Genomic DNA, 22,984 nt, shown 5'->3' with positions numbered 1-22,984 from the left:
AGTACGTAGAGGTGGCAGGTCCTTTCTGGCCAAGCTCTCCAAACCTGGAAGATACAGTTATTCAGCATCTGCCTACTTGAAAACCTCCCTTGATTTTAAAAGACATTTAAAGACCCATCTGTTCCTGGCAAAGTGCACCAAAGTCAAACTGGCTCAATAATATTTCTGGATTTAGCCTTTCCATTGATAGACGTAGTACCTTTAACAGATTTGTCTCATAGTATAAAGAGACTTCATGGGTAAAACCTCCCATCTCAAATATCAATACGTTCAACCCTTATGTTCTACAACGATCACTCGGTTTACGTACGTGTTGTGCACTCTCCAGCCTCTTCACAGCCGACTGTATCACCCTTATATTAGGAAATTTGTTTTCAAGCATCGTGATTGGTTGTTCTTCCACTTCAAACTCCTCTAAGGCTTTAGAAATCTGAAATAAAATGAAGAAAAACAGATTAGCTTTATTTTATTCCTACAATATACTTCTTTCAAGCATTTGCCATTGGATGCTCTAGACGAACTACCTCCAGAATACCCTTCTTCAAATACAAACATCAAGCTTTCTTCTACTCCTTCCATGAGCACCACAAGTAATTGTTCTTTTAGTTTCAGATAAAAAGATTATACTCACAACTACAGTGATCAGTATTGTTAGAAATTGGGTTTTTGGCTGACTAGGGTATGAGCCCAAGTATGAGCCCAAGTCAGGCAGCAACAATAATCCTGGTCAGGGTAAGAGGCAGGCAACCCCTAAATTAACCTGTGCTCACCCTCTAGTAGATTGGTCCAGAGAAGTCAGGCTTAACTGAGAGGCAATGTGTAAAGTATTTGTGCAATACATCAAACAGTGAAAGAGTAAAAGAGTAAAAACACCACACAAAAAAGATTCCACACCAGGTTAGATAAATAAAAATTAATGAAATGAACAGAACAAGAACAAAACGACAAAAAGCCAATAAGCCAATAAGTAGAACTTGAGTAATGAATTGTTGAAGAACAAACGGTAAAATTGCACCTAGAATCAATAAATGCTTCCTTGGGATATCCGTTTGCGTCGGACCGGGCCAAAGTCAAAAGTTCAGCCCGACCGCGATGGAGTGTGGGCCGGACACAGAGCGCGAGTGAGGCCCACTGAACAAAAGTACCTTGATCCTAACCACGTCAATGTCAAAGATGCAGGGTGCAGTTGAAGTGATGTGCTGGTCCTGATCCGTGCAGCAGCTGCGATGTCTTGGCTCTGATGAGCGATGAGCTGCGATGAGGAGATTCAAAGTCATTGTTGAGGATGCAATCGCCGGAGATGCGGAGACCTTTGCCCGGGTACAGTGTCACACAGTTGTGTTTCTGAAGGTGATGAGTTGGGCTGATCCACACAGCAGAGGTGATGCACCAGTTCTGGTCGACGCAACAGAAGCGATATGCTGGTTCTGATCCATGCAACAGGAGTGATGTGCCAGTTCTGATCCACGCAACAGTGGCGATGCAACAGGTCTGTTCAACGCAACGGCAGCAATGTTCCCGTTCAGAGAGTTCAGGCCTGGGGTGGCACCACTTGACAGGGCAGACTCACAAGTGGCAGAGTCCAGGTGCATAAGCAGGGTGGTTGGAAGTATTTTATGTTCCTGAGTCTTTGGATCAGGAGACCAGCCAGCTAGCTCTTGGAGTCACTCTGCGTTCAAGTGATGCAGGTCCAGTTCTTGTCACTCCAGCACAGGAACAGCAGACAGCAGGGCAGCACAGCAAGGCAGGACTCCAGAAAAGCAACAGTCCAGCAGAGTGGCAGGCCTTCAGCAGTCCTTCTTCCTGGCAGAGTCTTCACAGGTTCAGAAGCGAACTGAAGTGGAGGTGTGCGAGGTTCAGTACTTATTCTCAGTGTGCATTTGCAGTTGGGAGACTTCAAAGACAGGCCTTTTTCTGCCCAGGCGCCAGACTAACTACACAGAGGTAGGGACAGGACGCAGCCTATTCAGGTGCAAGTGAGGCTGGGTCCAGCTCCTCCCTACCATCCTGCCAGCCTGGCCCTTCAAGTCACACCTAAGCTCCCGTTGTATGTGGCTGTCTAGGGAGAATACAGCAAGCCCAGCTGTCACCCACCCCAGACGTGGTCAGAGATTGGCAGTAGGCACCAAATGGCTAAAGTAAGAAAATGCCAACTTTCTAAAAGTGGCATTTTCAGAACTGCAATTTTAAATCTGACTGCACTATAAGTTTGGATTTTAAATTGTGACCTCAGAGACACCAGACTTGAAGGTTTTCTCTCTAACCAATTGGTAATTACATTTATAAAATGTAATAAGGTAATATCAACGTTATCCTATGGGAGAGATAGGCGCATACGTGTCCAATAGGATAACATTGGGTTGCCTTATCACATTTAATGAATGCTATCCTTTGATTAGGACCAGATAAGCATTTCATGTTTTGATATTTATGAAATTGTAATGAAAATTACTCTTGAATGGTAAAGTCAGATTATACAATACAATTTTGAAAATGCCACTTTTAGAAAGTTGCCATTTTGCTGCCTTTTGTCATTTGGTGCCTTCCACATTCCCTGGGTCACATGACTGGGTGTAACTGACAGACTTTGTGAGTTCCTCCCAGAGAGTCACATAATAGAGGGATTAGGTGTGCTAAATAGGTCAGCCGCTGGCAGGATAGGGGGAGGAGCTGGACACAGCCCCACTTGCAACTAAAAAGGCTGTGCACTACCTTCACACAACAGGCTTATCACATTTACATTGTCTCTCGAATCGGCTTCGAACCAGGGCAGGAGAGTCAGGAAATTCCAAAAGAAACCTCTACAAACTTCTCCCGACTTCAAGGGAGGCACCAGTTATAAAAATAGGGCCCTTAGGCCCACTCTCCAGTTCACTTTTTGGACTTGTGGAAAGACTCTCCGCTGCAGCAGTATACTCCATAAAACTACTTTGCTGCACCTGGAAGGACTGCTTTGCTGACTTGAACCCTCAGAGACCAGCCCTGCTGTTTGGAACCGGACTACCAGAGTGATTCCAAGTTTGCTGGCCTCTTGTTCAGAGCCACAGGACATAAAAGGCTTTCTCCATATTGAACTCGCACATGGGCCCGGCCTGAGTGGGTCCTGAACCCCCAAAGTGGTGTTCCACCAGTCGTAGACCCTTTTCAAGTATGCAAAGGACACTAAGAAGGGCCTAGACCGAGCAATGCATAATTGCCAGGACAAGCTCCTGGACATGCCTGGTCCATTGACAAAGATACTGTAGTTAGCTTTACTTGCAAAGAATCTAACTCCCTAGTGGATCTGGATGCCTTAGGTTTTCTAACTGGGAAACACGAACTGTCCTATCTCCATGGAACGTCAGAGATCTATTCTCGTGTGAATAGACACCAAGCTTAACGATTTGGCCACCTTTGAAGCTAGTGGTTACTGTTGGGGGAGAATAGAAAGATTTCCGTTTTGTTGGGGTTCAGTTTCAGATGGTTGGAGTAAAACCAGGATTAAATCTTACTCAGTGTGATGTTAAGATGAAGGATGACGAATTTGACCTGGTCTTACACAACTAGATGTCCGCGGTAGGTGCTTTGTTCTTTTAGGTGCTAGTTTTTACCATCAATCAATCAATCAGGGGGTTTATAAAGCGCGCTTCTCACCAGTGAGGGTCTCAAGGCGCTGCCATAAACTTTAAAAATTCATAACTCTGCTTCTACTGATTGGAATTTTCACATTTTGGTGTCAAATGATTTATTAAAGTTTACTCTCTTTTCTTAATGAGTGTGGGATTTTTCTGGTGTTGTATTTTCTATTTATTACTGTTTGCCTGCTGCATAAATACTTTACACATTGACTCTAAGTTAGCAGGACTGCTTTTTGTGCCAAGTTATCCAGGTTTACCATAGGTTAATTTAGTGACTTTTGTGGTTCATCCTGCCAGGGACTGTGGCTGTTGCTTGACCAAGGCACACACCCCAGTGAACCACCAATACAATTTCTCACATTGGTGTTCAGCAGTGTGGATCAGGACTTGTATTTGTGCAGTACCATACAGTGACTTGTGTTACACAAAAATCCTAGAAAAAGAATTTCACTTACTTTAAAAATGTTCCATAGATTTTATTTACCAGTGTTCTCCCTTTTCAAAAAATGACATGCCCTACCTTCCTTTTTGCACCATGGATATGAAGGTGTGAAACTTCAACACCCTCAGCAGGGTTGAGCTGCTGAAAGTCTGCAAAGAAAAGGGGATGAAAGCAGGCAAGAAGGCTACCATACTGGATCTCAACTTAGCCCTCAGAGCCTTTGAGGAGGTGCAGAGGTTGCAGTCTACCTTAGGAGTCGATGATGATGATAATGAGGATGAGAGAACTATTAGACTATGAGGAGATGGTGGACCTAACCTTGGGTTCTCAGCTACAAGGAGAGCCCAGCTCAACTCCAGTAGATGACCAGGATGGAACAGGGAGCAGCCTGTCTGCCTAACCTCAGGGACAGAAAGGCAAAGAGTGGGCTCAAAATGCAGCTGACCAAGCGAAGATGGAATCTGACGAGAAAATGACAAGAGAGAGACTAGCCATGGAGGACAGGAGAATGGTCCATCAACTCAGTGTCTGGGAGCTGGACATAAAGGCTAACCAAGTGGAGTCCAGCAATATTGGTAGCAGCGTCCCAGTAGTGTCCAGTGGACAGGTCATGGTCTGCATACCACAGGACCTGGTGCAAAATTGATGAATGGTTTTCTGCATATGAGGTTAACTCTAAAAACTGGATAATTTTCCTTTTGTCCCTCTGTGATTGCCACAGTAGAATCGTGGACAGCCTCTTCGGGGATGGTGGGATAGACGGTGGGCTCTACTGGTTCTCCATGCCTTCCACCTCTGCCTCAGGGGTTGTATCCTTGACAGGAACTCCGGCCTGATGAGCGCCCTCTGAAGTGCCCGGCCCTGCCAAAAAGAGAACTTCTTAACACTTTAAGTGTAATTTGAGCCTTGTCCAGTGTGGAGAAAGTGGAGCAGAATCTTGCGAGTTCTTTAACAAATGGACCCCCAAACACTGGGCTAGGTTCAAAGGTGGCCAAATCGTTAAGCTTGGTATCTATTTGCATGAAAATAGATGTCTGACGTTCCATGGAGATAGCACAGTTGGTGTTACCCGGTTAGTAAATGGCCTTTTGCAAACAAATCACTAAGACATCCAGATCCACTGGGGAGTTAGATTCTTTAGCATGGAAAGCTAACTAGAGTATCTTTGCCAATGGACCAGGCATGTCCAGAAGCTTGTCCTGGCAAATATGCATTGCTTGGTCTAGGCCCTTCTTAGGGTCCTTTGCATACTTTTTCATAAATGTGACCATGGTAGGGTCCACCTCCGAGGTATCTGCGACCTTACTTAACAGGTTTGGATGAAGCAATTCTGCTAGAAGACGAGCATGAACCTCGTTATGGAAGTCCTGATGGAGGTGCGATCGGATATACTCTGCAACCTCCGGAGGAGGAACCCAATTTGAAGCCCTGGGGTGTATAATTTGGGTGGGTTCAAAGTTAAGTACCCAAAGGTTCTTGGATGAAGACAGGCGTTTTTTTTTGCTAGGCCCAGGTGCATCATACTATTCACTGTCCTCCAAATGGGAAGGATCAGAGTTTGAGGACTTATGGGATGTCTCTCCCTGAGGGGATGCACAATGGTTATGTTCAGTGTCTATTCTGTGCCGCAGTTTCTCAAATGCTTCTGCATGCACCTCCATCTGGGTCTTTGCTTTGGCCTTGCCATTTTTTTGTAAGGGTGGGCATAGCGTCCTCTTGAAGGGGCCAAGGGCTGCCAGCCCTGTTTGCGCGCCTAGCCTTGTAAATGATGAGTAAAGGGACAGAAGGCCCTGACTAGGACCTTAACGCATTTCTGCACACTGCAGTCAACAGTGTCCACCAAGTCGAATTTCAACTGCTCATCACTATCGTCAGGGAAAACCTCCTCATAGGGTTCCACTGTGTCATTCTCTTGATATACTTCTGAGGCTATTGGTAATTCAAGAGAGAAAGGGGGAGTGTGGCCTCAGCCAGGCAAATACTGTCAATTTCAATTAAATACCACAACAATAAGGTTATATCTATGTATTAACGAGCATTGGCATAGCCAATAGGTCTCGCCTTTGGGACCTTATAAGTATTTAGTTATGCAGCACAATGTCCTTGGTGCAACAACATCAACTGTTGCATGGGTAAACACTTATAAGGTCCCAAAAGCGAGCCCTATTGGCTATGCCAATGCTTGTCTACCTTTAGGAGGGAAAGGCTAACAGTTGCAAGCTCCTATAACCATTGATACTGATAGACATGTCCCGCCATGCGGACGATGTTCAAAACCAATAAAAATATGTTTTAAAAAAATGCAATCTTATATTTTCCATGGAATATTTGAAGTTACTTTTTTGGAGTACTCATGACAATGCATCCACAATAAAGTAACTTGTACCCATCTTTCGCCTGAATGGTGTCAGAGACCTGCCATGAGGGGTAAAGATGGGGGAGGGGGAAGGGAGATAAGAGAGGGGGGGGAGGAGAGAGAGGAGGGGGAGGAGAGAGAGGGGGGGGAGGAGAGAGAGAGAGAGAGAGAGAGAGGGGGAGGAGAGAGAGCGAGAGAGAGAGAGAGAGCGAGAGAGAGAGCGAGAGAGAGAGAGAGAGAGAGAGGGAGAGAGAGAGGGAGAGAGAGAGAGGGAGAGAGAGAGAGAGAGTGAGAGAGAGAGTTTATTGATATTTTAAAAAATGGATTGCTGAATCTGGTATTCTGCGTTGTGGGCCAGTCAATCCCCCAGAATGCTTCGGGGGGGACTTCTGCTTCAGAAGAGACCACTGTACTCGTTGGATCTGCGTGTATCTTGTGGGTGTCAGGTTTGAATACCAGCAGGGCAGGCTCAGTCTTTCATTTTGTGAGAGTGATAAAATGAGTAACATTGAGATTTTATGAACTAATATTTCTAGGATAAAGAGCAGTCACTCTGTTCTTCACATAGCCAGACACTTCTGTTGCCTTGAGCCAACAAACCCTCACAACTCCCCCCTCCACCCCAGGATCGTATTTTCCCTTGTAATTGTAAAGGTTTGTGCATTCGTTGTGTAACATTCTTCTCTTATTTGCGTGGCCATTTATCCGTTTCTTTGAATACCTTAGTGAAGTGCCTGTTTTAAAATTTATGGTCAGTGCATGTTAAGTTTAACTCGTTGTATGACTTGTTTCATTGCTTATGTGCCAATTATATGTGTATTGAAAAAATATCTGCGTGTCACTCCAGTTCTTTTTGTCGTGCAAATCAAACAACTTTTACAGGTGGGGAGCAAGCCACTGAAGGCTCGGACTCGCTCGAGCCTGGTGTCAGACTCTGGATCGGACAGAGGTCAGCTGGGAATCTTGAGACAAAGTAGAGCCGAGCCGTTCTAGCTTCTGTTTATTCTGCATCCCTCTCTGCGCTGTAGCTCCATTCTCATAGACCCCAAGGGTGCGCGGAGGGGTGGGGCGTGTGGCTTTCTGTGAATTCTCCGGCTTGCCCACCTATAAAGCGATTATTATGACTAGTCTGTGTTTCGTCCTTGGTTCATTCACTCTGTGGTCTTTCCTTTCTTCCTTGTCCTGTCAGAGGGCGGTGCCTTGCTTTAGCGTTGCCAGCTTCCGCTGCCCCCTGGTGGCCACCATGAGGCCGGTGCCTGAGGATAAACGGGACGCGGCTGTGGGAGCCACGCATCCCATGCAAAGGGTCCAGGGCGCACGGTGCACATCGGCAGCCCTGGTAAGAACCACATTGCGCTACTCCTGATGGCTGAGGACTTTGTGCCACAGGCTGCAGCTTCCAAGCACTGTAAATAAAATACAATAATAAACGCTCAGCAACCCCAATCAAACCGGTTAGTTGCAGTGTTGCACAGAGATCCCCACCATTAGTCGCTAAACCCACTGAGCTATCTTCTCAGCGTTGTGGATGCTTTAGCGGGGATCTCAAGGCCGGAATAGATCGAAGAGGAGGTTCAGACCGCTGTCATGCAACAAAAGCCACTCAATTGAAACCCTCCTGAGAGAAACCCATACAAGTTACCCAAGGGCCGCTAGATCAGCGCGGACTTGATCACCCCATACAAACGAATCTAGTAGTGCCAGTGAGATAAATTGAGCGTCTGCAGAGATCTCTGTGCAACCTTCTTGTCTCAGGTTTCAGTATGTGCAGGACTGACTCAACCTTTCATTCTTTCAAACAAATGAAACAAGTAACCTGAATTGTGTGCTATTTGAGTAGTGGCGTTCAAGAAAGGGGTGTTCTAAAATAGCACTACCAGAGGGCAAGGGCATGAACACAAGGCGCAATAGTCGTAGATGAGGAGGAGATAAGAAAATACCTCACTGTAATTGTATCAGCGTATCTCAAAGGGCATTCGTTGTGAAAGGTTTTAAAATAATATTGTGATGATACTCATTTCCATTGGCAAAGAAGTAATGTGCACAATTTCATTGTACCCCTTCCCGTACTTTTACAATCCAATACAATGACAAGCGCGCGCACCTCGCGCTGAAAGAGGAGGAGGCAGCAGGGGGAGGGGAGAGAGGAGGGGGCCTGCGCCTGTTTCCCCTGCGGGAGCGAGCAGGAACCATTTCTTAATTAAAAACAGATGGTTTAAAGCTCCATCCCGCAAGGGAATCACCAAACTTGTATGTGTTGCCATTGAAAGCAATGCAACGCATGCACGTTTCTGGGACAAAAACTGAATCGATTACTAAAGGTCTCCTCCTATGCTGCGCATGCGCGCTGCGTAGGCGGGACCTAAAAAGGGTGTAAATGTAATAAACTAGCTGCGAACGATGATGAATTCAACCCAGATCTGTGACTGGGGGAGAGTGTCTGAAAAGTTTCAGCACTCCGTCCATCATCTCCTTGAGTTTGCTTTGCTAGCCCTAAGTTGACAGGGTATGCCCGGACGTGGGCCCCTTGCTCACTTTGGATTCAAGCTACCTGGCTGATAAGGGGTGTTACCCCGAAACTGGTCCCAGGATGCTAGTTTCTGGTTCAGGGAAAACCTGGCTTGGCAGTTTGGGCTGGACTGTTCCCATGAGGCACTGGGTCAAGACTGATCTGCATATAGCTGGGTCTGAACTGAGGTGGCGAAGTGAGCTAAAGAACGATGATGGATTCAACCTAGATATGTGACTGGGGGTGAGTGTCTGTAAAGTTTCAGCACTCCGTCCATCATCTTGTGTTCACTCTGCGAAGCAGCAAAGACAGAGGACACAAAATGGAGTCATCGGTACTTATATGGGTTGCCTTATAGTGGGGCATTGTTGGAATGAAAATGTTTTTGTTACTTTATCTCTGTATTATTCTATGTAAGTTAGCATTCGCTGCACCATTTTATGTTTGGCCGCCATTTTTAACCATGATTGAACCTAATCCCTATTTTCTTCTGCGAAACGACCTGTGGTAAGTTTTGTTTCTCCAAGGTTAGGCCTTGCTATGCTATTGAACACACTCTTCTTATTAGCGCATACCTTTCCCTCGAGATAGAGGCCTTCTCCCATTAGTCTAGTGGCGGGCACGGAGAGAGTGACCTTGGGTAGGAGATAGTGTGTGCCCGACCTCAGAATCAAAACTCATCCTTCTGTACTTCTTTGTTTAGCTGCATATGCCTGGAAAATTCCAGTATGGGCGTGCCTTCAATGTTTCTGAATTGTACATAATGTATCTTCCTTGTTTGCTGATGTCAGTCCCTCTGCAGCAATCTTAAGAGTCTGGGCTCCACTAGAGTGTATCTGAATAAATATATATTGGTTTGTATTCTCGACTGTCTGACCGACTCTTCATTTGTATGGAAGGCTGAGAGGTGGTTGCGAATGACCTGGCTACCCTAATGGTGTCACTTCCTTCAGCATGTGATGTATTGGGGTATATGGGTAATGCAGTTTCTGTTTATTCGAATGTGATTAGCTGCTGAAAACTTTACAGTAAAGAAAGTGAATCATAATTGGAGCCTCCAGTGTTGACATAGAATTATAGAACATAAGCGGAAATAGTGTGCCTTCCTAGCACAGTGCCCAAAGCCTCAAATCAAATATGTTACAAAAAGTCCATTTTAGTTTGTCATGCAGTACAAGTTATGTTTCACTTCCCTTGGAAGAGTATGTTAAAATTTTAAAAAGTGATTATCAATTCACTCAGTCGGTGCTTTGCGTTAGCTGTACAAACTTTAAACTTTGTTGTTCTTTGAAACACGACAACTGATCTGTGTAAGCTTTATGTGCCATGCAGCTTTTGCACCACATTTATAACAAAAACAAGTTGAATTCAAGTGTAACTGAAAGCCACATCTTCCTCGTCTAAAATAAATAAAACTGTTTACAATATACAACAAGCACTTGCAATGCAATAGGTCTCGCATTTGTGAAAGTTAGAGCTATTGATGTTGTAAATGACAATGTTTTTACTTATGTTTACAGAGTGGATGTATGTGTTGTTCAGTGGAAATAGGTGGATTGGACTGAAATTGTTAGTTGTGGAATTGTGGTTTGTGGAATAGCGTGGTGTAAAGTTGAATTGTGTAGTGGAACTATGTGGATAGTAATTATGTAGTATTGGTTGTACTGAAATTATGAAGAGTGGGGTTGTGTGGCATGGAGTGCAATTATGTGGATTGGTATTTTGTGTTGTGGCGTGGTATGGAGTGGTGTGCTGTTGAATTTTGTGGGATAATGTGAAACTTTGTGTTGTGGATGTGATGCATGTGGTGTGTAAAGAAGAAACCAAACTGCACCTAGAGCACACATTTTATTTTTTTATAAGTGTTCATTAAAAGCATGCGCTTAAGAACTGAGCTGGTAACACCATTACATTCCCTCTCAAATAGAATACATTCTTATAATTGTGAAGGTTCAAGGTAGTCCATCAATTAAAACCAACATTGGCTTTTAAGCATTTTATTAATTTGCAGATTAAACAATTGCATTTGTTTGAGGTAAGTGTCCATCCTTTGATCCACACCACAGGGGACCCCCAAGGGCGTATAATTTCCAGACTGCGAAGTGCTGTTTGGTAGTGTAGCCAGAACTGTGAGAAAGGCTCCTTCATGACGTGGGTTATATGAACACCCGACTCGCTACACTCTGTTATTATTTATGTATAAGTGCAGAGTATCCAAGTTAAATGTTAAATGTCGTATACTTGTAAAGCGCACAGCTGCCCCAGCAAAGGGGCGTCCCGGCGCTGTATACCACTGGGGAACCCGCCCTGGCTTTCCCTGTGGGATGGTCCCTACTGGGAATCCCCAAGGTGGAGACAGACATCCCTGGCGTTGATGGGGCCATTGTGGAGATTAGGCAAGATAATGCCCAGAATTGCCGAGTGGGACCCCAGGTTAGAGTAGGCACCGAGGCGAGAATTGTCGAGTCTGCTGACCCTGGTCCACGACCCTGCCGCGTCGGGAATTGAACCCTGGTCCCAGGCCGACTTCTGCTCCCGGGTCTGCCACCTCTAACCAGTGAGCCACACCACTCCAAAAGTGCCCTGAAGTAGGTAAAATGCTCGACGTTGGTGCTTTTTTAAATAACGCAAATAAACCACGTTCAGCAAATAAACCACGTTCAGCTGCAGTCTTCAATCAGCTATATCAGTACAATCCTCTACTGTGCACCTGTTGACCTGACCGGTATCCAGCTGTAATAACTTTCGTGTCTGTTAATTTCCTCTCTCTATAATGTTATGTTATGTTATGTTATGTTATATGGTTTCTTGTAACGCGCACTGCTAGTCAAGACTGTCCTGGCGCGGGGGGGAATCAGAATGCGAGAACAAATGAGAGCAGGAGGACTACACGGTTTGCCTGAATAGGTAAGTTTTTAGGTGCTTTTTGAAGAATGTTAGGTTAGTTGTGTGTCTGAGAGGGTCAGGTAGTTGGTTCCACATCTGAGCAGCTCTAACCACCAAGGAGTTTCCCCCCAGTCTAGCTCTCTTAAATCTGGGGGTAACCAAATGTCTCATGGTGGCAGAACGCAATTGGCGGGGTGGATAGTAAAAAGCAAATCTGTCCCTTAAATAGGACGGACAGGGACCATGTAGTGCTTTAAAAGCAAGTGTCAGAATCTTAAAGCGAACTCTCAGCGTCACTGGAAGCCAGTGTAACTCAGAGCTGCTTGCGTACACTCAGACTCCTGGGGATGTTAAACAGGAGCCTTACTGTCGCGTTCTGAACCACTTGCAATTTGTGCAGCAGAAAGTCAGGTGCACCTATATAGAGGGCATTGGCGTAGTCCAGTCTCGAGAGTATAAGGGCTCTGGCTACTGTCTCCTTTGCCTCCTGGGGGAGAAGGGGAAAGAACTTCCTAAGAGTGGTAAGGGTTCCGTAGCAGGTACCCGCCAGTCGCGTGATTTGGTCTCGGAAACATAAATCGGCTCCAAACCAGATCCCTAGGTTTTTTTGCGACTCCGCTGATCCCAGAGGGGCAGGGTAGTCCCCTGGGCCAAATGGACTCTTTAAAGGCCTCTGGAAAGTGGCCATACAGCAGGATCTCGGACTTGTCCTCATTACATTTGAGGCAGGCCCGGGCCATCCAGGCGAACACCGAGGACAGGCACTGCTGGGCTCTCTTTGTATCAAGGTTGCCCTTATCCCAAGTGAAGAGAAGTTGGGTGTCGTCGGCGTAAGCCATTGTTTTCGCACCCAAGCTCTCCGCGAGATAGATAAGTGGCGTTAAATACACGTTAAAAAGAAGGGGGCTCAAAGTCGACCCCTGTGTCTACCCTGCTGTTCGAAGAATGATAAGGGGGGAGCCAGATTTGTTGGTAACGGTCCGTAAGAAAGGATTCTACCCAATTAAGGGCCGCGCCCGTGATGCCAATGTCCTCCAACCTTGAGAGGAGCTGGACGCGTGGAACCGTGTCGAACGCGGCAGAGAGGTCCAATAAAATTAGAGCCGCTCTGCCGCCTCCGTCCAGACACTCCCTAATGGCCTCGGTGACCTCCACGAGCGCGGTCTCCGTGCTGAATGAGGTACGGAACCCGGATTGGGCCGGGTGTAAGGCCCCCGTAGATTCCACAAACCTTTCCAGCTGACGGAACACCACCTTCTCGCAGACCTTGGCTAGGGCCGGGAGGAGGGAGATGGGCCTGTAATTGGAGGTAATCAGAGGATCCGCTGAGGGTTTTTTTAACAGTGGGAGGAGCTTTGCTTGCTTCCACTGGGAAGGTACTGTACCGGCTTGAAGAGATCTATTAACCAGATCAGTTACAGTAGAAGCAATAACCCCTGCCACACCACTCAGAACTCTTGCAGGGCAGGGATCTGCCGGAGATCCGGATTTCAGCGCTTTGAGAATGGCCAAAACGTCCAACTCCTCGACCTTTTTAAAGGAACACAGCGTGCCCTTCGGCTTTAAATCATTAGTTGGAATAAAAGGTCAAGTAGAGTCGTCTTGGTTACAGGCATCCTGAAATGATATAACGTGATCAGAGATGGTAGGTTTAAGACTCTCTTGAATTTTTCTTATTTTGTCTGTGAAGTAAGTGGATAGCTCCTCACACCAGGCCTCGGAAATAGGGGCCGTCTGAGTTTCTGCCACTGGGGACGTAAAGCTTTTAACAATAGAGAAAATGTCTCTACTATTGTTATTGGCTTTTTGAATCCGATCAGCGTAGTAGTCTCCCTTAGCCTTCTTAATAGCAGCATAATAGGTCTTTTGTGCTGCTCGAAGTTCCGCCTTGGCCAGTGGACAGTACTCCCGCCTCCAAATTCTTTCTTTCTCTTTACAGCCTATTTTTAATATTTTAAGATGTCCCATGAAAAGCCGTGGGCGCACGGATTTTTATTAAGGGAGAGGAGTAGATTTCTACTATATGTGATAGGGGGGTTAAAAAGGGGGGGTCCTAAACGAACAGCCCCTCTGGCCCTGGGCGCTGCCGGGGCGCGGACGGGCGCAGACGGGCTTACCTTTGGCGCACCTTCGGCGCGCCATCGGCGCGCCCGCTGCGCTCCCGGAAGCACATCTGCTTTTTATGCCCTGCCTCCCCAACAGCGCTAGACCGCTAACTCCGGCCAGGCTTCAGGGACAACACAGCCCAAGATGGCGCCTCGCCCTCCACTCAAACAGCACTGTCAGCTGCGGTGGAACGGGGCGAGGGAGGCCGCAGGAGGAGCAAAATGTGCAAAGAAGCAGTAAGAAAATGCGAGTATGAAAAATCAGTGCTCAAACATGAAAAGTGACAATTTTTAAAATGGGTTAGGCGCCAGCATTTAAATCGTGCCTGCGCACACTGAGTGGTCTGACAAGCTAATCGTTGTAGCTAGCGAGCTCTTAGATGGAGAATCAGCTCACACAACACAGAATCCCCCCAGCAAACGTCAGGCGCTGCCACCAACCTGAGCGTTCACAGTGAGCCCTGCGCTGCTTGTCTTTTTATGCCCTGCCTCCCCAACAGCGCTAGACCGCTAACTCCGGCCAGGCTTCAGGGACAACACAGCCCAAGATGGCGCCTCGCCCTCCACTCAAACAGCACTGTCAGCTGCGGTGGAACGGGGCGAGGGAGGCCGCAGGAGGAGCAAAATGTGCAAAGAAGCAGTAAGAAAATGCGAGTATTAAAAATCAGTGCTCAAACATGAAAAGTGACAATTTTTAAAATGGGTTAGGCGCCAGCATTTAAATCGTGCCTGCGCACACTGAGTGGTCTGACAAGCTAATCGTTGTAGCTAGCGAGCTCTTAGATGGAGAATCAGCTCACACAACACAGAATCCCCCCAGCAAACGTCAGGCGCTGCACCCGACCTGAGCGTTCACGAGCATTGAAAACAAATGTTAAACACCTTAGCTGAAATATCTCACTAGTAAGTAGTTCGCTAAGTCTTGTTGTTAGAAACTTTGTATTGTGGGACTTGCAGTTTTGCTTGAGACAAATAATTCGCAAAACAGTGAAATGAATGGGAGGAAATGAAATGTGATCAAAACCACCAGGTACAGAAGCAGAACACCAATAAAACAGAAAAAAGCGAAATGCATAATGCCCCACATAAAATGTATATGTGGCCCTATGAACATACACAATCCAAAGAATAAACACAGTATTCTAAATTTAAAGCAGGCTAGGCACTAGTATGTAGGTGCACAGAAGCAGAAATACATCAAATTAAAATAAAACTGCAATCTGCAATGTTTTGTCTGCCTTGGAGGGGCACGCAATATCAGCACTAAATAGATTTTTGGAAACTTAAAAACATATTTTCCTTCCTGCTGTGGTTCACAGCAGTAACTTCCCATATTATTATTAAGAGTATTTCTATAGCGTCTAACTACCTGGAGGCTTCGTAGCGCTTAAGACAAGGAGGCAGAATAACATCAGTCACACTGCTAAGGTAGCATTCTAAACAGGTGTGTTTTTAAAAGCTTGCGAAAGGTCAGCAAGTTGTTGTTCCCCCGCATAGCTTGGGGAAGGGAGTTCCCCAATTTAGGAGCGGTGAATGAGAAAGAGCGTCCTCCCCATCTCACCTTACTTATTTTCTTTGTGGTGGCCAGATTTAAGGAGCTAGAACGTAAAGTCCTAGGCGGCAAATAAGGAGTTAACAGAGAGTGTAGGATGGCAGGGCCGATCTTCCACATGGCTTTATGTGCCAGGCACATGGCCTTGAATTGTATCCTGGCAGCAATAGGTAGCCAGTGTAACTGTTGCAATGCTGACCTTGCTGATTGCCGCCGTGGAACCTGCAGGAGCATCCGTGCTGCACAGTTCTGGACTACCTGTAATTTATTTATTGTGGCTTGTGGGGCTCCCAGGTGCAGAATGTTTCCATAGTCCAACCGGGACAGTATGAGGGCTTGAACCATTACCCTTCTAGCCTCAAATGGAAGGAGGGGAATAATTTTACGGAGCATCCTCAACAATCCATAGCAGGTAGATGAGAGCATGGTGGCCAAAAATTAAGGGAATTATCAAGTCAAATGCCTAAGCTCTTTATTTGTGGCTTTGAAGATGGTACGAGACCTAGACAATATGGGGACAGAGATGGTGGGTGATGGATTCCCCAACAACATGATCCCTGTCTTATCCCCATTAAGGCGAAGGTAGGAGCGCTCCATCCATCTGGTCACTGCCTCAAGGCAAGGAGCCAGGGCGCTAGAAAAACCCTTGTCGCGGTGAAGTGATACCACTAACTGGGTATCGTCTGCATAACTGACGATCTTAATGCCAAAAGGATGGATAATCCCCGCTAGCGGCCTCATGTAAACATTAAAGAGCGTCGGACTTTAGGCCGAGCCCTGTGGTACCCCACATCCCAGAGGTAGACTAGAGGAGGCCATATCTCCCTTGAAGACCTGGAAGTGGCGGTCACGGAGGAATGATGAGAACCATGCCAGTGCAGCGCCTGTTACCCCGACGCTCTTAAGTCGGTCAGCCAAGATGGTATGGTTGACCGTATCAAACGCCGCACTGAGATCTAAAAGAATGATGGCAGCCATTCCCCCCTCATCCACCAACTTCCTTGCCTCCTCTATTACCATCAGCAGAGCTGTCTCCGTCCCATATGAACCCCAGAACTACGGGGGAAGGCTTTGCCAGCATGCAACTAGAATAATAAGTTGCTGCAGCAAAGCGCACAGAAAGAATTCGGACAGCAGGAGGCAAAGACCATGTTTTCTTTCTCTCTGGGGCTCTTGGATCACAGGTACAAGCGCCTCGTTGTCTGGGACATTTCTGTTTGCTCTCTGGAGCTGCTGCAGGAAGTGAGGGGAGAGTTGGCTCTGGTTTTAGAGATTGCCCCTAGAAGCGCAGAGGAAATTACGTAATGCCTGTAACTCTTTTGATTCAGGATGTCACTGCATTGGAGGGGGGTAGAGGAGACCAGAGCAGAGCACCCTCAGGCCTCTAGTGTTGTGCTCAATAGTGCATCCTTAGGAAGGTCCCCAGCTTATCCAGGTTGGCAGTTTTTCGATTGTACCCGAAGACTGCCAAAATGGAGGTGCTTCAGAATTGTTGAGGGTTGTATTAATTATGCTTAATTATTTTTTTTGCAATTTTTTATAGTGCGGACATGAACTGAAGGCATTGGAGCGATTTGCTACCGTGCTAAATCACTCAGAAAAATAAAGCAAACTGCACAGAAATAATTGCAATGTGAGTCAGCCTGATTCGCTGCAGTCTGCTTCTCCAAAGTGAAGCTCCTTGGCCACTTTTGAATGCCATTAGTGGAGGACATTTTAATACTGTTGGTACTTTCTAAGGGCACTCTCAGGTAGCAGAAAAGTGAACTCTGCCACGGCAGGGACAGAGTAGCCGGAGTAGGGACATCGGTGGCAGCTTGGAAGGAGCTGCACGTTGCAAGTGCACTTCTGTACCATTTAAGTCCAGCTGCCGCATAAGATCAAAATGTGTGTAACATTTAATACTGGTGAGAGAGCACAAGTTTGAAAAAATGTATAAGTACGCCATATTTACAAGCACGTAGTTAGTTAACATGTACTTTGCACCAGAGTGTTTATATTTAGAAGTGAAATACACAGAGTGTCTTATATTTAGAAGTGAAATACACAGAGTGTCTTATATTCAGTGGTGAAATGCATAGAATGTTTAAGTAGAGTAACAATAATCATAACTGTGTGAGATTAATGTAGAAATGTTTGGGATGAATATGAAAACCTCATGTTCTCATGTTAAAGGAATAATGTAAGAGTTGAATGTAACTCTAAAAACCCAGTATTTTGTGTAGGCCTCATGGCAATTCACAAGCAAATCTAAACGTGCTGCTAAAATAATGTGAGACAAGGTTGACATGGTTCTTTCAAAATGTACTATTGAACTTAGGGTTAAAAGTATGTGCTTTATAGATGTGTTATTTTAGAAACGTATGCTAGTTAAGAATGTTTGCTGTTTAAATCAAGTTAACGTTTTAAGAGTGCAGGAACCTGCTGCATGTAAATCAAGTAGGCCAGAGCCGATAATGTCATGTAGTTCAAATCGTCATGTGCTCGTTAGAGGAGAGGTCGTGAGGTGTCCAGTATGAAGCTCTGAGAGTGTTTTATGGCCTAAGATATGGTGAAGTCTGGAATTTGAGGCCCACTGCAGGAAGAGCTGTATGCAGGTGCGAGGGTCCTAATCAGCTCGAATGAAAGGGACTTTGTTCAGTGGCGCCTTGCGCAGGCCTGTAGGAGTTTCCAGGAATTTCAGGGGGTATCAGCGCACGGAAGAAGAAGCCTGGGAACCAAGGTCAACTTTAACGAGGGTCTTCAAGAGTACCATCATGGAGTTTGCCGCGCAAAGATGTACCACGTGAGGGGCGTCCCAAGGGGCGTTTCTATTGGAAATGTGATTTGGTATTAGGGAAAGTGACCCGGGAGGAAAGCAGAGCAGATGATTTTGGGAGCCTAAGGAAGCGGATGGGTAGGCAGATAGGCTGATCAGGAGAGACCCATTATCAGAGAAGAGACAAAGAGAAGTGCGTGATCTTCTTAGGAAATCACCACGGCTGACACCTAGAGGGTTAAGATCTTGCTAAGTAGGGATGTCATTTAGTGTAGTGTAGGGACAGACTAACTTTAATTTTCTTTTCTGTAATGACTTTGAGGTTGCAACTTGTATCCATTTTAGCAACCCTGATGGTATTCGAACTTGTACTTATTATTTTGTTCTTCAGACTCAGACTATTCAAGAAGTTCATGTTCATAGTGATTCCGATATACCTTTTGAATCTCATCTTGAGAAGTTTGTATCTTCAGTTATCTTTGACTTTATATTAAATCTTTAAAACTTAATTTTGGTCAGTGGTCATTTAGAGTGGTGTAAGTTCTTAAATTGATTGTTTATTGTGAGATTACCTTTTACTCAAGACAGGTACCAACGATTCAGTCGACAGGAAATGGGATTTGGTAAGATAATTAGTAACCAGTAATCCCGCGTTAGCAGTTGGTAGCAGAGTGAGGATGGTTATCTTCTTGAGGAAGGTAATCTAGAGAGGTTAGTTTACCCCAAGGCCCGAGACGTCGAGAGACGAGCAGCGGAAGAATCGTGTGCCGAAAGGTGCAGACGGTGCGAGAAAAGCAGCAGTATCGGAGAGTGAGTATAAAAAGGGTCATGCGTGAACAGATTGCGGTGTTTTGTGTTGTATTTGTATTGTAATGTCTGGCGGAGTTGAATGCCTGTAGTGTGAGTGAGAGAAGGTTGTGAGCGCGCGCAACCTGGTAAACTGGTAACCTGGTAAACGGGTGAACTGGTGAAATCTTAAGTTCAGGCCAGAGCTTAAGTGGTTTTGGGTGTATCGAACATCCAGGGTAGTTGTCGACCATAGTACGGAGGTCACGAGGTACCATTGACCGCCGTGGATCCAAGATAGGGGGAGTGTAAGAGTGAGTGTGTGAGTAACGGACGCTGGTCGAAAGTTACTGTGTGTGAGTAACCTATCGGAGAAGGCGATTGTCTGGAAGTAATCGGAAAGACATTCGCCAAGTTAGGGTGACAACTACAGAAAGACTGTGGGCGTACAGTCAAAGAAAGGTGATCGCTTGGACGGAAGTAATCATTTTTCAGAGTATGAATGGGATGCGTGCATGACCGAGGAGACGAGCTGAGAAAGGAGGGGAACTGCTGCGAAGGGGGACGGGTGACGTCGGCTAGAGCCGCGCTGTGATTGAGCGGTTGGTGTGACGTTAGCTAGAACCGCGCTCTGGTTGGGCGGCTAGAGTGACGTCGGAGGAAAGTCGCGTACGGATAGGCCAGTTAGTGAGAACGGCGCCGAGATTGGTGGAATATCATCAGGAAGTAAACAAACGCGGAGAAAAGAGAAATCATGAAGTGTTTTAAGTGTTTGAAAGGGATTTTTAAACGTAAACGAAGTGAACATTATTACGGGGAAGAGGCTCCCCCAGAGGGTACGCCAGCTCATTATATGGCAACGAATGTTGGGCTGCATACGATATTGTGGATTGGGGCTTGGAATAAGCTTACGGAAGGAAATGAGGAAATGCAGTTCCCGAAGTATGGAACGTTTAAGTTAGAGGTGTTACATCGGCTAAAAGCAACCATGTCCTCATTGAAACCTTCACCTAGACCAACACAGTTTGAGGCTCTTAATGCATGGATTAAGGCTGCACACGACCGAAATTTGAACAGGCGTCAACAAAGGCTGACGCGATCGGTAAGGGCAGTGCGAGATTCCAAATGGGATGAGGAGGAAAAGCGTTGGAGGGTACAGACTATTGAGGTGGAGAAGATGTATCCGATGAGGGAGGTGTCAGGAGGAGGAAACCTCATGGAAGAAGACGAGGAAAGCGAGTCGGAGGACAATCTGATAAACAGATTGTTAATGGATAGACCACCTCCGAGAGTGGGTTTGATAGAAGATAGAGGGCTCGCAAGGGAAGATGGGAATGAGATAGAGGGATATACACCACTCCCTATATCGGAATGGACACCTAGCAAAGGCGGAGAAACACCTCTAAACAACACTGTACAGAGTGTAGTGGGAAGGTTTGTGGTGCAGAAAACGCCAACCACAGAAAGGGTTGAGTCTGTGGGATTGCCAGACGCTCTTCAAGTGCCTGTTACCATAGGACCCATAGTTTCGATCTATAATTCTGAGAGAGATAGAGGGGAACAACAAAGGCAATTGGATAGGGAAAGGATTGAGATGGAAAGGAGGAATAATGTGACGAATGCATGGAAACAATTACCAGGTTCGGTAACGTGGAACACCCCATTAGACACAACTGTCGGTCCCAATTCAGAACAGGGAGGTCCGAGAGGACCAATGGATCTAAGGGGACCGCGGCCAAGATCTTTTTCAGAGTTAAGAGCTGATTTGAGGGAATGGGACGGGTCCATAGTATCTCCGAGTAACAGGACAAGAACGGAACCAGAGTGGGAAAGCAGGGGAAACGGGACTGTATCTCATTGTGGGGCCAGCGAGAGTAGTCAGGGCCGGGAAGGCCAAAGTCAAGAGAATAGGGGGGATGCAGGTCCTACAAATCAGAGAGAACAGCCGGAACAAAATACTAGGATTGTAGAATGTGAGGAAATGTCCCGTCTCTGGGGGAACGGAGGAGATGAGGCGGTACGGAATTTTCAGAATAGGTTTAGGTGCCTTCATCATACGCTTGGGGAAGATGTCCAACATTGGAGGAAGGAGAATAGTGACAGGTCCCGTCATGCTTCAAGTAATCAAGAATCACAGGGACGTAGGGAAGAAAGAGGGAGTAAGGGAACATCTTACCCTGCATCCCGTGAAACTAGCCCAGAAGGGGAGAGAGGGGCTATGAGGCATGAAGGAGTGTTTCACCACCCACCCCGAGAAGACGGAAAGGCATGGGATCTAGAGAGATGGGAACAGGGGAGGACTCCCTATAATTCACCAATACCTAAACGTAGATCTCGGAGCTGGGATGGGAGAGATGCAAATGGAGGAGCTAAATTGAGTGTCTTGAAAGCTGAAATAAAGGCAAAAAGGCTTGATGTTACCAGTTTAAAATCAGATGTTGATGAGATAATAGATGGAACATTGCCTTTGGAAAGGATAGAATTGTATGAACAGGATGAGTTATTGTTCATGGCAAAGGATATTACTAGGAAAGCTAGAGCGTTTCATGAAAAACTGACTGATTTGGCAGACAAGTATGCCGTGGATTTGTCTAGGACAAGGGCATTGCAGAGCAACCACAGATTACAGTACGCAGACCAAGATCTAGATGAGAAGAGAACTACTGGATTAAAAACACACATAAGAGAGTTGGTAACAGGGATAAGAGTGTGGAGAGAACTGGATAAATGGGAAGAAAGGTGGTCGAAAAAGGGCACAGTTAGGCGAAGTACAAACGTGATGACCCCTGAGGGAAGGGTAATGCAGATGGAGGCATTCCCTTTGCGAGAAATATCAAATGGAAATTATGTACATGTACCCTGGAGTAGAGGAGACTTAGCCGCATTTACCAACTCATTTCCGAAGTTGCGGGACAACCCAGTCGAGTGGTATAAGCAGGTAGAGAGGTTTGTTAAAATTTCGAAAGTATTGTGGATAGATTTGAACACGTTGTTTGACATCGTGGTCCCATCTGATTTGTGGACCCCTTGTAAGACTAGTGTCGAATGGCCAAATGCTGAACCATTGAGGGATGTTCGAACAAATGGACCATCTGAGATTGTCATGCGAAAGTATGAAAGGGTAATAGCATGGCTGAAAGATAAAGTACCACCACAGGATATAGATTGGGTAAAAATAGACCGAACAAGGCAGGAACCCAAGGAGACAGTTCACGAGTTTTATGAAAGATTGTTGAAAACATTCAAGCAATACAGTGGACTAGATGTAATGGATCCCAAAGACATAGGGCAGTTCGTGTCAAAGTTTGTATTGGGGTTGAGACCTGATATTTGTTTGATGATACAGCAACATTTAATCTGTTGGCAGAACAAACCACTAGATGAAATTTTACGATATGCGAGGTACTGCAGTGATGAGATGGATTCTAAAGCCAAGAATCTAAAGGAGAAATTGATGGTGGTGCAAATGCAGTCCGCTGGGAAGGGTGGCCAGCAGAAGCAGGGGATGGGACGAAAACCAAATGGTCAGAACAAAGATAATGAAGAAGGGCAGAGACCTAGGATAGACTTTGCCACTTTAAAGAAAACGACAAAGTGTCATCTGTGTCATCAGGTGGGGCATTGGCGACGCGAGTGTCCCTTTAACCCTGAAAACGGAGAGCAAGAAGTAGAAGAGCAGGTCCAAGAAGACCCAGTGCAAAAAGTGACAGTCCCAAGTAGTAAGGTGGCCAAAGGGGGGACTTCGGCTCCACGGGCCCAATTCCCACAGCCACCGAAGATAGCAGCTGGAGGAAAGGTCTTTAAACAAATGCCTCTGTTTATCGAGGAAGAAAAATGTTATTACATTGATCCTTTGACAGGACAACGGGTGAGCAGTGAAGAGGACTGTACCCTCGGGGCAGTTCTAGAAGTGGATCAGAGAGGGCCATTTGTTGAGGCAGAAGTGGCAGGGTGTCCCACTACGTTCTTAGTG

General features: G+C 46.1%; 1 protein-coding gene across 3 annotated transcripts in view; it reads right to left on the bottom strand.

Moving 5' to 3' along the window:
• PYROXD1 (pyridine nucleotide-disulphide oxidoreductase domain 1) overlaps nucleotides 1–22,984 on the bottom strand; it is a 328,561-nt gene that overhangs the window by 190,001 nt on the left and 115,576 nt on the right. For all 3 annotated transcript variants that reach the window (XM_078674061.1, XM_078674062.1, XM_078674063.1), the window contains exon 3: nucleotides 311–430. In XM_078674061.1, the coding sequence (XP_078530187.1) occupies nucleotides 311–430 (120 nt within the window). The remainder of the gene's footprint in view (nucleotides 1–310; nucleotides 431–22,984) is intronic.

The sequence above is a fragment of the Lissotriton helveticus genome, chromosome 1_1, assembly GCF_964261635.1.
Source record: "Lissotriton helveticus chromosome 1_1, aLisHel1.1, whole genome shotgun sequence".
NCBI classification, from domain to species: Eukaryota; Metazoa; Chordata; class Amphibia; order Caudata; family Salamandridae; genus Lissotriton; species Lissotriton helveticus.
This window is presented reverse-complemented; position numbering and strand designations above follow the sequence as displayed.